At 57.3% G+C, this 13,604-nt stretch overlaps 1 protein-coding gene across 12 annotated transcripts in view; it reads left to right on the plus strand.

The window, feature by feature from the left end:
- Positions 1-13,604, plus strand: part of Adgrb2 (adhesion G protein-coupled receptor B2) — a 65,154-nt gene that overhangs the window by 44,929 nt on the left and 6,621 nt on the right. For 4 of the 12 annotated variants that reach the window (XM_006238935.5, XM_006238934.3, NM_001107914.1 and 1 more), the window contains 21 exons: positions 2,818-2,901; positions 3,186-3,350; positions 4,572-4,736; positions 5,367-5,531; positions 5,623-5,790; positions 5,870-5,971; positions 6,244-6,350; positions 7,188-7,382; positions 7,462-7,530; positions 7,619-7,727; positions 8,017-8,353; positions 9,066-9,171; positions 9,267-9,310; positions 9,527-9,653; positions 9,983-10,086; positions 10,186-10,288; positions 11,167-11,317; positions 11,500-11,569; positions 11,967-12,033; positions 12,197-12,282; positions 12,580-12,678. In XM_006238935.5, the coding sequence (XP_006238997.1) occupies positions 2,818-2,901; positions 3,186-3,350; positions 4,572-4,736; positions 5,367-5,531; positions 5,623-5,790; positions 5,870-5,971; positions 6,244-6,350; positions 7,188-7,382; positions 7,462-7,530; positions 7,619-7,727; positions 8,017-8,353; positions 9,066-9,171; positions 9,267-9,310; positions 9,527-9,653; positions 9,983-10,086; positions 10,186-10,288; positions 11,167-11,317; positions 11,500-11,569; positions 11,967-12,033; positions 12,197-12,282; positions 12,580-12,678 (2,623 nt within the window). The remainder of the gene's footprint in view (positions 1-2,817; positions 2,902-3,185; positions 3,351-4,571; positions 4,737-5,366; positions 5,532-5,622; positions 5,791-5,869; positions 5,972-6,243; positions 6,351-7,187; positions 7,383-7,461; positions 7,531-7,618; positions 7,728-8,016; positions 8,354-9,065; positions 9,172-9,266; positions 9,311-9,526; positions 9,654-9,982; positions 10,087-10,185; positions 10,289-11,166; positions 11,318-11,499; positions 11,570-11,966; positions 12,034-12,196; positions 12,283-12,579; positions 12,679-13,604) is intronic. The other 8 variants (XM_017593335.1, XM_017593336.1, XM_017593339.1 and 5 more) reach the window with 6 other exon arrangements.

The following is a 13,604-nucleotide window of genomic DNA, read 5'->3' on the forward strand; positions in this document are numbered from 1 at the left end:
AAGTGTGCGGGAGGTGGGGACCACCCTAGAACAGAGGAAACCTGGTTCAGTCACGTGTTACAAGGAGAGGCCGCTGAGGGAATGCTCTCAGAAAGGTGACAGGATGTATGGGGCCTTCTGGGAAAATGGACCAGGAGTGGCCACAAGTCAGGCCTTGAGAGAAGGAGGCCCTAGCTTCTCCCTTCCCTGGAAAGGAGGCTGAGGCTAAAGGAGTCGGTGAGAGAGGCTTGAGGGGAGCAGGTAAGGGCCAGTAGGACCACAGAGGGACAAGGAAGGGCAATGAAGCTCACGGGGGCCTCTGAGCAACATGGATGCCGAGCAGACACAGAGCCCCAAGCCTGTCACAGGGCCAGCTGGCTTCGCTCTAGGGCCTTCAGCAGCCTGGGAGTGGGTGTGGAGAAAGTGGCTGTCACACGGCTCTAGGTTGGGATGACTGAGCAGGCATGACAGAAGAGCTGGGTAAAGGGGACTGAAGAGCTGCTGGCCTGGCTCCAACATCTCTGAAGACTGCTGGAAACCGAGTCTTAGGGTTCCTATTGCTGTGGTAAAACCCCATGGCTAAAATCAACTGGAGGAGGAAAGAGGTTATTTCACCTTACAGTTTGTCTATCAACCATGGAAGTCAGAAACTCAAGGCAGGAACCGATGCACAGGCCATGGAGAAGCATTGCTTACTGGTGTGCGCCTGCTCATGGTTTGCTCATCGTGCTTCCTTCCTTCATTTGTTTCTTCCTTCCTTCCTTCCCTCCCTCCCTCCCTCCCTCCCTCCCTCCCTCCCTCCCTTCCTTCCTTCCTTCCTTCCTTCCTTCCTTCCTTCCTTCCTTCCTTCTTGAGACGGGGTCTCTCTACACATCCCTGGCTGTCCTCGAGCTCACTATGTAGACCAGACTGTCCTAGAACTCACAGAGATCCTCCTGCTCTGTCTCCCAAGAGCTGGGATTAAAGGCCAGCATCGCCATGCCCAGCTCAGCCTGCTTTCTTACACAACCGGGTCACCTACAGTGGGCAGGGCCCTCCCACATCAATTATTAATAAAAAATGCACTGCAGACTTGCCCACCGGTCCGTCTGATGGAGGCATTGTCTCAATTAAGATTCCCTCTTTCATATCTGGGAGGTGTATGTTGAGTTGACCAAAAACAATCAGTAGAGACGGAGACTGTACGAGAGCTCAAGGAAGCATGGTGGCTGAAGGGTGGTAGGAGAGAAGACAGGGCCACACGTCACATAACTCCTGTTGCTGTCCCTTGGGAATCTTAAGGTTAACAGTCCTGAAGGTGGGATGCTCTGAGTGCTGTCCTCCAGAGAAGCCGGGATCGGAGATAGGAAGGGGCTGCCAGGACTACATAGCCAGCTAGTGTTGGCCCCCAGTGCCCACGTTCTAGGGGAGGCCCAGGGATGCCTTGTGGTGTCCAGACTCCTGGCACCGTATGGAAATTACAGGAAGTGGCGCAGGCCCTGAGGCTGATTGGATACCATGTTGGGGGGGGGGTGGTTAGGGGAGGGCAGCTCAAATCCAGGCAGTAGGTTTCCTGGAGTTGGCTACTGGCCTGGTTGGCGGCTTTCCTCAGGTGCAGAGGCTTGACTGAGTAGCAGGGGGTGAAGGAACACAGCCTTCTGTGGCCTCAGGTTGGTGCTGACCCAGCTTTTTGAACCACAGGAGAGAGATCTAGGGGAAAAAAAGAGTTCCTCCGCTAAATACTCTTCCATGCATCTGCCCGTGACTCCACTAGGGGTGTGGCCTCCCCTTGTGCATTCCTGCTTGCCCTCACCTGATCACCCAGTTCGAGGCTCTGAGCTTTGCCTGCACTATAACAAAGGCCTGAGAGATCAGCTTATGAAGAAAAGAGGTTATGCACTTACTATGTGGGAAAGGTTATTTCGGCTCACAGCTCGGAGGTGTCAGTCTGCTTTCCCGTTGATCCTGTGGAAGAGCACAGCAGTATGGAATATGTGTCAGGAAACTGTCTCATCTAGGAAGGCTAAGGAGACAAAGAAGGGACAAGGTCTGCTCATCCCCTTCCTGTCTCCAGTAACCACAAGACCTTCTTAAGCTCCACCCAATAGTGCCACCTCCCAGCAGGGACAAACCAAGGACAAAACTGTAAACACACAGGCCTTCAGGAGGACACTGCAGCTGTAGGAAGTGCTGTCTGCTGCAGGGTGGGTTCAAACTTCCAGGCCCAGTGGGAGGAGGGTCTGCTGGGTAGAGCTGGGTCTGAGCACTCCTCCTCTGGGGCTGAGACCAGCTAGAGCCCTTGCATCACGGTCCATTACTGTTTTACGGTGAACCTCAAGACCGTGGTTCACCCCAGTGCAAATCATGACCCAAGAGCAGGTCTGGGGTAGTCAGGCTTCTTTGTGTATCGCTTAGGAGGAGAAACAGCCAAGCTGCAGGCTCAATGGGTTGTGTGCTTCTGGATAAGTCATTTCCCTAGTCCTTAGCTTCCTGCCTCGACAGAGATGACAGCCACATAGTCCCAGTGAGGGGGTTAAAGGTGATAGGTGTCAGGCTTGGTTTGGGATAGTACGGACACCTCTCCAGAACTCAAGATGTTGACCGTTGCCCTCCAATCCCATCCGGCTGAGGCAAGAGGCAGACGAGGTGGCTATGAGTCCCGGATGGCCTTCCTAGCCTCAGTTTCCTTATCTGTAAAATGGTGGTGGTGGGGCAGGGGGCAGAATGTGAGGCTTTCTCTGCATCACCTACTGTTGGTCCCAGGCCCTTAGGCCGAGGACCGGAGGCTGCCCTCTGTACCTCTGCGGCAGCACTGAGCTGGCTTTTGCTAAGCCCCTTGCCACCACCTCCGTGTTCCAGGTGAGGAGCCGGAAGAGGAACCGAAGGTGAAAACCCAGTGGCCAAGGTCTGCAGATGAGCCTGGGCTATACATGGCGCAGACAGGTAACTCGGGCCCGCCTCTTCCTCTGTGGCGGGGGCCCGACTGTGGCGTCTGGTGGCATGTGTGCTGGCGTGTGCCTGTCTGTGTCTATGTCCTGAAGCTCAGTTATGTTACCACGTGAGGCCCGTGGGCAGGGACGGGTTGCCTTTGAAAGAGCCTGCTGCCACTTGGGGTCAGGGTAGGAGGGTCCCTTTGATGCCTACCCCCCCATCTTTCCGGTCCTTCCATGCTCCCATGCAACTCTCTGGGAGGTGTCCCTTGCTGCGACGCTGTCCCTCTCTCGTAGGCGACCCAGCAGCTGAGGAGTGGTCCCCGTGGAGCGTGTGTTCCCTGACGTGTGGGCAGGGTCTGCAGGTGCGGACCCGCTCCTGCGTGTCCTCCCCCTATGGGACCCTGTGCAGCGGGCCCCTTCGGGAGACCCGGCCTTGCAACAATTCAGCCACCTGCCCAGGTAGGCGTCCTCCTTCCTGCCCCATCTGCCAGCAGAGTCAGGTCCTGTCTGTGACAGAACATAACACAGCTACTCCCCCAAATGATTGGTTACCTCATTCCTTGCCATCAACAAACTTATCTGTCCTCCATATTATACCTTACCCAGGCACTATGCCAACCTGGCATGAATCACTTGGGGTTACGTTAGAATCCAAACATACATCTGCCGCCCACTTTGGGTGCTTCACACCCTTTGATGCCTCCTCCATCTTGGTAGTCAAAGCCATTCTCTGCACATCATCTCCTCCCTTTCCCTTAGTCCTGACCTCGCCAGCACCTCTTGCAGCATCCCAGCTCTCTGCATTTGCTTACTCTTGCCCCTCCCCCTCCCCCACCCTGGCTAAAGTATTCAGCCCGCCCTTAGACCTAAGACGTATACCACTCTATTTTAAAATGGCACCCTCCCTTATGGTTTCCACTTTGCTCTGGGCTCCCCCTCGACTCCCTTGGGAGCCTCTGATGGACCATTATGCTTAAGTCAGTTGAACAGGCATGTGTTGCACGCAGGTACTGAGGAAATGCATGTGTCTGCCTGGGTCATTTGGTGACTGAGAGACAGGCCAATGTCAACCTGTTCTGTTCTTTCTTCCCTGGGGTGAAGTGCTGGCAGTGGATTTAGAGTAGGGCCGACTGGGGGAGGCTCTCGGAGCTTGGGAGCTTGGGGATATAGCAGGAGCTTGTGGAGGAGCACAGGGAGAAAGCTGTGTTCCCTCTTGTGAGTTCATTGTGTTTGTCAGCGTCTATGTAGAGGTTTGTGTCTGTCTGCGTGTTTATGCGATTGGGGTTGGGAGGGGGCACCTCTGTTGCCCCAGGCTTGCCCCGTTGAATTCAGGCCCTGGGCCTGGGGGTGGGAAGGGAAGAGAGGGCTGGATCTTGGATCCTTTCCTGGGTTTTCCTGTGCCCCTCAGGAAAGGAAGACCATTGGCTCCTCAGGCTGGTCCTGCTCACCCTATCTGGGTGTCCACAGAACCTGTCCTGTGTGATTTGGGACCATATTCCCCACAAAGGGTGGTTATCCTGGGACCCTAAATCTTCTTGCTCTGGCAATGGAACCCAGGGCGGAACCAATAAGGAGTGGTCGTAAAACTGCGGAACTCCTGATTGGTGGGCGGATGGGTAGGCGCTGGCTGTGGGCGGAGCCAAGGTGCCGCCCAGCCACCGGCCACGTGCTTCCTTGCAGTGCACGGCGTGTGGGAGGAGTGGGGGTCCTGGAGCCTGTGCTCCCGCAGCTGCGGGCGGGGGTCCCGGAGTCGGATGCGGACCTGCGTGCCCCCCCAGCACGGCGGCAAGGCCTGCGAGGGTCCCGAGCTGCAGACTAAACTCTGCAGTATGGCCGCCTGCCCGGGTCAGTAGCGCCAAGGGACTTCTAGGCAGGCGCTGCCCAGCCGGGTGGGGGGATCGGAAGACCTAGGGGAGGCAGTGAGGTTCAGTGCCCCGTCCTTGGAGGGGTGGGTTCCTATAGCTTTGACCACGCATGGGGAGACTGGAGAAGTATAGCTGCCAGCAACCAATGGGAGGTGAAACCCAGCCCTGACTTGGAGTTGGTTCACTGTGACCCCATCAGAAGGGACCTGCTTCCCGGTGTCCATCCCTCCAGGCCCTCAGCTGCCCTTGCTGTAAATAGCACTTTGGTGTCCATGGCACCACGGACGCAAAGCTGGGCTTACGTGTAGGCACAGATCAAAAGGTGCCATTACAACCTACATCCTCACACAAAAACCCTCACCGCTGGGGCTTGCCCTTGGTGCTGTGTGGAGAGGTATCATGTATTCCTGGAACTGGTGAGGGGCAGGCAGAAAGAGGCCCAGTCACCACCCACTCTCTCCAGACCCTTTCATATGCCCAGCTCACACGGTCTGGCCTGGTGCAGGTCTGAGTGGCCAACAGCTCTGCCATCTCCCTGTGGAGCTTTCCCCCCCACTAGCCCACCCACGGTCTGCTCAACGGCCGCCCCTGTTTGTGTCTCCCAATGCAGTGGAAGGCCAGTGGCTAGAATGGGGTCCCTGGGGCCCATGCTCCTCATCTTGTGCCAATGGGACCCAGCAGCGCAGCCGGAAGTGCAGTGTGGCCGGTCCAGCCTGGGCCACGTGCGCAGGTGCCCTCACCGATACCCGTGAGTGCAGCAACTTCGACTGTCCAGGTGAGTGCTTGGTGTGAGGGTAGCAGGTGGTAGGTAGGAAGCCCTGGCTTTGGAGACACGTGTGGCCTCTCACACTTTCCTTCTCTCATAGCCACTGATGGCAAGTGGGGGCCATGGAACGCATGGAGCCTGTGCTCCAAGACGTGTGACACGGGCTGGCAACGCCGCTTCCGCATGTGCCAGGCTTCCGGCACGCAGGGCTACCCTTGCGAGGGCACGGGAGAGGAGGTGAAACCCTGCAGTGAGAAGAGGTGTCCAGGTATGGCTTAGACAACCCCAGGGCTGGGGGCTCCGTGTGCGAGCCCAGCTGAGCCCCACCCCCTGCCCTGTCCCCACAGCCTTCCATGAGATGTGCAGAGACGAGTACGTCATGCTCATGACGTGGAAGAGGGCAGCGGCTGGCGAGATCATTTACAACAAATGTCCCCCTAATGCCTCGGGTAAGGGCAGGTGGCTGTCCCTGAAAACCCTTGCCCTGCTGTCCCTGCTGCCCGCCTCTGGGCCAAAGCCCTGGGTCTGCATCTCAAGATGTGGAGAGGGGGGTCGGGGGGGTTGGGGGTTGGGGATTTAGCTCAGTGGTAGAGCGTTTGCCTAGCAAGCCCAAGGCCCTGGGTTCGGTCCCCAGCTCCAAAAAAAAAAAAAAAAAAAAAAAGATGTGGAGGGGGAGTAGGCTAGAGCTCAGCCCTCATGCCTGTCACTTTTATCTCTGCAGGTTCTGCTAGCCGCCGCTGTCTCCTCAGTGCCCAGGGCGTGGCATACTGGGGACTGCCCAGTTTCGCTCGTTGTATATCTCATGAATACCGATACCTGTACCTGTCAGTGAGTGTGCATGGCTGGACTGGGGGGGGGGCGTGTACAATGTGTCCCAAGCCCTGGCAGGAGCTTTAGACTCATCCATTCCCCATGCCTTGGTGTAAGCCGTGTTTCTTTCTCTGGCAAACTCCTACTCTATGTCAGGGCCTCTTAGAGTATTTTCCTCTATGTCTGGTGCATACCTCTGTGTTCCTACCCACAACCCCCCACCCTGAGCTTCTCAGACACGAAGAGTGAAGAATGCATTGAAGCTGGGCATGGGCACACACCTTTAACCCAGCACTGGAGAGGCAGAGGCAGCCTCTGAGTTCGAGACCAGCCTGGTCTACCTGGCAAGCTTCGGGGCTGTCAAGGGCTACATAGAGAGACCCTGTCTCAAGAAACCAAAACATGAACAAAGAATGCATTTAAGTGTGCTTTGCTACACTGGGAGCTCTTTGAAGGCAGGGGACAACGTTGAAGTTATCTTTGAGTCCCTAGTTCCCAGCCCAGGGCTTGCGTGGGGGGAAAGATGGCGTCAACAAATGTGGCCTGTGTGTACATGCTTTTGACCAAATTGGGTGTTGATGTTGTGTTTGCACCAAAAGCTTGTATTTGGGAGATCCTGTGTGTGGTGCTCCAGAATGTTTAAGGCCCCCTGGGGACAGGGACAGCATATTATTCTGCGTTTGGACATCTGAGTCCCTTCTGCCTCCTTCTCGGATTGTGTCTCCTGGGAGCCTCTCTTTGAGCTTGTATGCCCTCTCTCTTCCTGGATGCACCTGGCGGGTAGAAGGGAGGACAGGCCAAGGGCTGCTCCCAGTTTCTGACAGTACAGTGACAGGGCACACGTGTCACCCGCAGCTTCGGGAGCACCTGGCTAAGGGCCAGCGCATGCTGGCAGGTGAGGGCATGTCGCAGGTGGTGCGGAGCCTACAGGAGCTCCTGGCTCGGCGTACTTACTACAGCGGGGACCTGCTCTTCTCTGTGGACATTCTAAGGAACGTCACTGACACCTTCAAGAGGGCCACCTATGTCCCTTCCGCTGATGACGTGCAGGTACTACTCCACAGTGCCGGGGTCTGCTGGGGCAGCGTGGTGGCTCGCACCTCCTGACCCATCATCCCCCTGTCCCCAGCGTTTCTTCCAGGTGGTGAGCTTTATGGTGGACTCAGAAAACAAGGATAAGTGGGACGACGCTCAGCAGGTGAGGGGCTCAGTCTCCAGCGCTCTCCTCTCAGGACCTGCCACCCTGCCTCAGACCCTCAGACCCTCACAACCCTCTCTGCTCCAAGGTGTCGCCTGGCTCTGTGCACTTGCTGCGTGTTGTGGAAGATTTCATTCACCTCGTGGGCGACGCTCTCAAGGCCTTCCAGAGCTCTCTGATTGTCACGGACAACCTGGGTACAAGAATGCAGGCGGGGGAGGGGGTGCTGGATGCGGTTAGAACCTTTGCACCCTACTTCCCCGGGTGAGGGATGGTGCTGAGGGAGGCTTCTGTTGTGCTCTCATTTGCGAGCATTGTCCTTCCCTCCCCTTAACCCCATGCTTCTGTCTTTCTCTGTGTCTTCCTCCACTGTCTGTGTTCATGCACCTCCATTCTGTGTTGGTTCCGACTTCCGTGTGTCTTCCCTGGTGCGCACCCCCCTGCATCTGTCTTTGGTGTGCCCTGCCCACCCTCCCTCTACTGCAGTGATCAGCATTCAGAGAGAGCCTATCTCAGCGGTGTCCAGTGACATCACATTTCCCATGCGGGGCCGCAGGGGCATGAAGGACTGGGTACGACATTCAGAGGATCGCCTCTTCCTACCCAAGGAGGTGCTCAGCCTGTCCTCCCCAGGGAAGCCAGCCACACCTGGGGCAGCCACAGCGGGCAGCCCGGGCAGGGGGAGGGGCCCAGGAACGGTGCCCCCTGGCCCAGGCCCCGCCCACCAGCGCCTTCTCCCAGCTGACCCCGAAGAGTCCTCCTCCTACTTTGTGATCGGTGCTGTGCTCTACCGCACCCTTGGCCTCATCCTGCCGCCCCCCAGGTGAGTCCACAGAGAGTGTCTCCTCCTGCAGCCATGTCCCTGAAGGCCTTTTGTCTGACTGTGGACACGGTCACTTCCTAGAAACGTGAAAGACAAGCATGAGGACCCCAGGACCAATGTTAGCGGTTCTCAACCTTCCTAATGCTGCGACCCTTTAATAGTTTATGTTGCACTGACTCCCCCCTTCCCCCAGCAATCCCCCCACCAAATCATTTTCATTGCTACTTCGGAACTGTAATCTTGCTATGGTTATGAATTGCAATGTAAACATCTGTGTTTTCCTATGGCCTTGGTGGGGTCACGACCCGCAGGTTGAGGACCATGGACCCATACAAACCAGCCTGGCATGTTAGCAATGTGTTTGCATTTTGTTGCTGAGAAAGTGAATGAGTGACTTTTTGGGGCTCACGGGCTAGCCAGCCTAGCCGGCTTTGAAAGTTGTGGGCGTCTAAGAGAGCCTGCTGTAGAAATGTGAACAGTGTGTAAGGAACGACTGCTGAGGTAGTCTTCATGAACACACACGTACACACACTTGCTTGCATACACAGAGACACAAAGCCAAAACACCTAGGCAGTTCCCAAAGGCTGTGCTGGGCCCCAAAGAACTCTGTGTCCACCCTTGGACCTAGCGGTCCCCGGCCATGACAGATTAAAGTTTCTAAGTCTGGGCACCTGCTGGCAGGAGCTGACCTCAGAATTTCCCCCCACCCAGGCCTCCACTTGCTGTCACCTCCCGGGTGATGACAGTGACTGTGCGTCCCCCCACCCAGCCTCCAGCGGAGCCCCTCATTACAGTAGAGCTCTCGTACATCATCAATGTGAGTGAGGGCCCAGATGGGGACACTAGCTATCTGCCCACGCAGGGACAATAGGCTACTCACCCGAAACTGTACACTTCTTTTTTATTCTCCAGGGCACCACTGATCCCCACTGTGCCAGCTGGGACTACTCGAGAGCGTGAGTTGGGGCAACCCTTAGACCCTCTCAGCAGAAGTGACCTCCCATCTAGAAGGTCAAAGGGTTCCTTGGCCTGAGGGGTCAAGAGCACAGCTCCTGCTGTCATCTTGTGGACGTAGCCTTGTCCTGGAGTTTCACTTGACTGGGCAGTAGTGGGCACTGGGTTTGGGGCTACAGAGGGGGCCCTGGGTTCATGCCACCTCTCCCTTATCCAAGAGATGCCAGCTTGGGGGACTGGAACACTGAGAGCTGCCAGACCTTGGAGACCCAAGCAGCTCACACCCGCTGCCAGTGCCAGCACCTGTCCACCTTTGCCGTCCTGGCCCAGCCACCCAAGGACCTGGTGAGTGGGAGAGAGGCGCCTGGACTGCTCAAGGCATCCGGGTGACCCCAAACGCGGCCCTGAACAGACGTACCTGTGGGCCCGTACATGGAAAGGGGGCTGTTGTTCATAGTCATGACAGCTGCTCAGGAGTATGTGGCGGCAGTAGGTGAGTGTGAGCATGTGTGCACACGTGTGCATCTGGTTGTGTCCGGAAGAGTGTGGGTGAGTGGGTGTAAATACATCTGTGCACGTGTGCCCTTCTGCACGTGAGGAGCATGCCTGCTTGTGTCAGACGGGGAGACCGGGTGCTCTACCTTTACCCTCTCCCAGCAACCCATCTCCCACAGACTCTGGAGCTGGCGGGTGCTCCCTCTGTCCCCCTGGTGATCGGCTGTGCGGTGTCCTGCATGGCCCTGCTCACGTTGCTGGCCATCTATGCAGCCTTCTGGAGGTAAAGTCGGATGCTGAGCAGGATGGGAGGTGGCCAGCTCTCTGGGGTTAGGCAGGCAGGCAGCCAACGCCTCTGCCTCTGCCCACTGTGCCCTGTCAGGTTTATAAAGTCAGAACGCTCCATCATCTTGCTGAACTTCTGCCTGTCCATCCTGGCTTCCAACATCCTGATCCTCGTGGGCCAGTCCCGGGTGCTGAGCAAGGCAGGTGCAGGTTCCTGGGGGTGTGTGGGAAAGGGCATAAAGGGAGGAAGGGGAGGGCGCAGGAGGGAGGGGGAGGGGAGGGTGCCCGCAAGTGAGGGGAGGCGGTTATTATTGTCAATGATTTCATTTCACGTGCACTGGTGTTTTGTCTGCATGCATGTCTGTGTGAGGGAATCAGATCCCCAATCCCCTGGAACTGGAGTTGCCGACAGTTGTGAGCCGCCATGGGTGCTAGGAATTAAACCTGGATCCTCTAGAAGAGCAGTCCTGAGAGTGGATGTTTGTTTGGACGTTGGCTCAGACCCTGTGGTGGAGAAGGAGTGCGTGAAGTCATGTGCAGGCGTACTTAAAGGCTTTGTGTGTGTGTGTGTGTGTGTGTGTGCGTGTGTGTACATACAGAGTAGTGAGTGTTCGTGTACACCAGTTAATGTGTGCATGAGTGCCCAGGGGCATGTGCGTTGGGTGGGAGGCATTGGACCCCAACCTCTTGTCTGTGAGTCCTCCATCTGCCTGTGGATGCTCCCTGCTCACCGTCCCCCCTGCCCCACTTGGCCTTCTCTGCACAGTTCGAGCACTGTGAGAGCCAGGTGTGGGGTTCTGCTCGGCCATGATGTGCTCCTCCTGTCTGTGTGTGGGTGGCCTGCCTGCCCGCCTCCCCGGATGCCTAGTGCTGTGTGCATGTCACCAGGCCTGTGTCGTGCCGTGTGTGGGTGCAGGAAGGCGGGGGTGCCTGGCAGGGCTCTGGTGGGGGAGGGGGGGCTCAGGTAGGCAGCCGGCCATGCAGCCAGTGCCTAGGCCTAGCAGTCAGTGTGGGAAGCTGGCAGCTCCTACCCTGGTCACTGCTCAGGGTCACTCCCTCCTGTTACCTCTCCCTGCAGGGCGTATGCACCATGACAGCTGCCTTCCTACACTTCTTCTTTCTGTCCTCCTTTTGCTGGGTGCTTACAGAGGCCTGGCAATCCTATCTGGCTGTCATCGGGCGGATGCGCACCCGCCTGGTTCGCAAGCGCTTCCTCTGCCTGGGCTGGGGTGAGCAAGGCCGGTGCTGGACTCTGCTGTTGGGCCTGGAGTGGCAGGGAAAGCCAGGGAAGGACGGACATGCTGCCTGGACTCTGGCCCAGCTCTCCGGGGATGGGAGTCAGTTGGGTTGAGGCTGATAGGGAGGGTCGCCTGAGTATCTGCAGCCTTCTCACCTGTAACCCTGTCTCCAGGTCTGCCTGCCCTGGTGGTGGCTGTGTCTGTTGGCTTTACTCGCACCAAAGGATACGGCACATCCAGCTAGTACGTGGCGCCTCTGTTGGTGAGGGTGGGGCTGGAGAGGTTTGTGGGTCTGTTGAGAGAATTGAACTGGGCATTAGGTCTTCTCAGGCTGAGGTCTTCACCAATACTTTTGCAGATCTTTTTTGAGCCTCAGTTTGCCTAGCTGTAAAAGAACATGTTAGGGTTGGGTCATTTCCAAGCACCAGTGCATGTAGGGATCAGCCTACTTGTATTTCTATGGGGGGCCGATGCGGGTCTCTGTGGGAGAGGAAACAGACTTAGCAAGACATGGCTGCGGTTCTCCCCACCTGGAGGCTTAGTATCTACTAGTGATGCGGGCATGACTGCCCGGGGTCTGAGGATGCAGGGAGGAAGGGCTTGCTGGGAATCTGATTTCCCCTTTTCTCCCCTACCCCAGCTGCTGGCTGTCCCTAGAGGGTGGCCTGCTCTACGCCTTTGTGGGTCCAGCAGCAGTCATCGTCCTGGTATGTGCGTGCCCCTTTGCAGCATCCAGGGAGGGATGTGGCCCCAGAAGGTCATCATTTCCTTTTGCCTTCTCCCTGACCTCCAGCTCCCACCTGGGGGGTGTCCCTGCCCCGAGGGCACCTGGTGACCCTGTCTTTCCGTTCGGCTCCACTGGGCCCCCAGGTGAACATGCTCATCGGAATCATCGTCTTCAACAAGCTCATGGCTCGAGATGGCGTCTCAGACAAGTCTAAGAAGCAGAGGGCCGGGTAAGGGGAGGGTCTGTGCAACTCAGCCTTCCTGGGCAGCTTGCAGGGAGGGGGGCCGAGTACACCTCGGAGACTCAGGGCTTGCTGATGCCATCCCAGGCTCCCCAACCTTGGGACATCAAGGGTGCAGGCAAGGCAGGGCACCCGGAGTGCTCTGCTGCAGACCCTCACCCACCCTAACCCAGCTCTCTCTCTCTCGTCTGCCCTCCCCTCCTACCCTTCTCGGGGCTCATTCTGCCCCATCTCCCGGCTTCCCATGTGTTTCCCCCTTCTCCCGTGTCTGTGCCGCCCCCCGAGGTCGGAGCGGTGCCCCTGGGCCAGCCTGCTCCTCCCCTGCTCAGCGTGTGGAGCGGTCCCCAGCCCCCTGCTCAGCTCAGCCTCGGCCAGGAATGCCATGTTAGTTATGCCCCCTGGGGGGCGGTGGGGGCGGGCAGGGGCTAAGGAATGGGAGGGCAGTGCCCATGGTGGGGATTGGGAGGGATATCAGCCCAGTGCCTTGGACAGTTTGCCCTGCCCCTGCCCCCCTAACTGCTATATGCTCCCTGGAGCTCAGGGATGAGGTGGCTGAGGACAATGGGACCCCCTGCATAGGGCGCTGTGGTGCCCTGCTCACCCTGCCCTCTGATCCCTGCCCCTGCTCTGGCTTAATTTTCTACACAGGCACAGCTGCAGACCCCTCCTCTCACCACCAGCCCTCAAGGCCCTGAGAATCGTAGGCTCTTAGAATTTTTGAGCTATTGAAACCTTCGAGTTAGAAAGGAAGAATCTTAGACTGAGACAATCAGACACTTAAGAATGTTAGAATGACTGGAACATACTTGTCTGTCATAGAGTCTGACTTGAGTTTCAGAGGCCTTGGACCTCACAGTTACAGACAGACTCACGGAGGGAGACAGTCATTTCATCGAGTCACCCCAGCCTAGCAGCTAAGAATCTTAAAACCTCAGCTATGCAAGAGTACAAAGGCCTTGGGCCCAACCCTCCTACCAGGGCTGGGAGTCTACCTGAGTCACCCCTACCAGTGAGGGCACAGCTTTGTCACACTCCTCGGGGCCTGTGGAGGCGTCTGGTGCCATCACTGTGCAGCTCCACGGTGCTCAAGGAGCTGTGAGCTTCCTCTGCTTTGGGCTACCACATCCCTATGCCCAGCCTGCTGAACCAGCAGATCAAAGGATGGGCCAGAGAGTCCGCAGCCAAGCTGGGTTTCTGTCCCAGCTCTCCTCTCCCGGTCCAGCTGGGCACACTCCAGTCTCCTCATCTATCAATTGGGATACTGGTCCCCAGGCCTGTTTGTGGGAGTTGTTTTGATCACAATTTGAACT

Source organism: Rattus norvegicus, chromosome 5 (genome assembly GCF_036323735.1).
Source record: "Rattus norvegicus strain BN/NHsdMcwi chromosome 5, GRCr8, whole genome shotgun sequence".
NCBI classification, from domain to species: domain Eukaryota; kingdom Metazoa; phylum Chordata; class Mammalia; order Rodentia; family Muridae; genus Rattus; species Rattus norvegicus.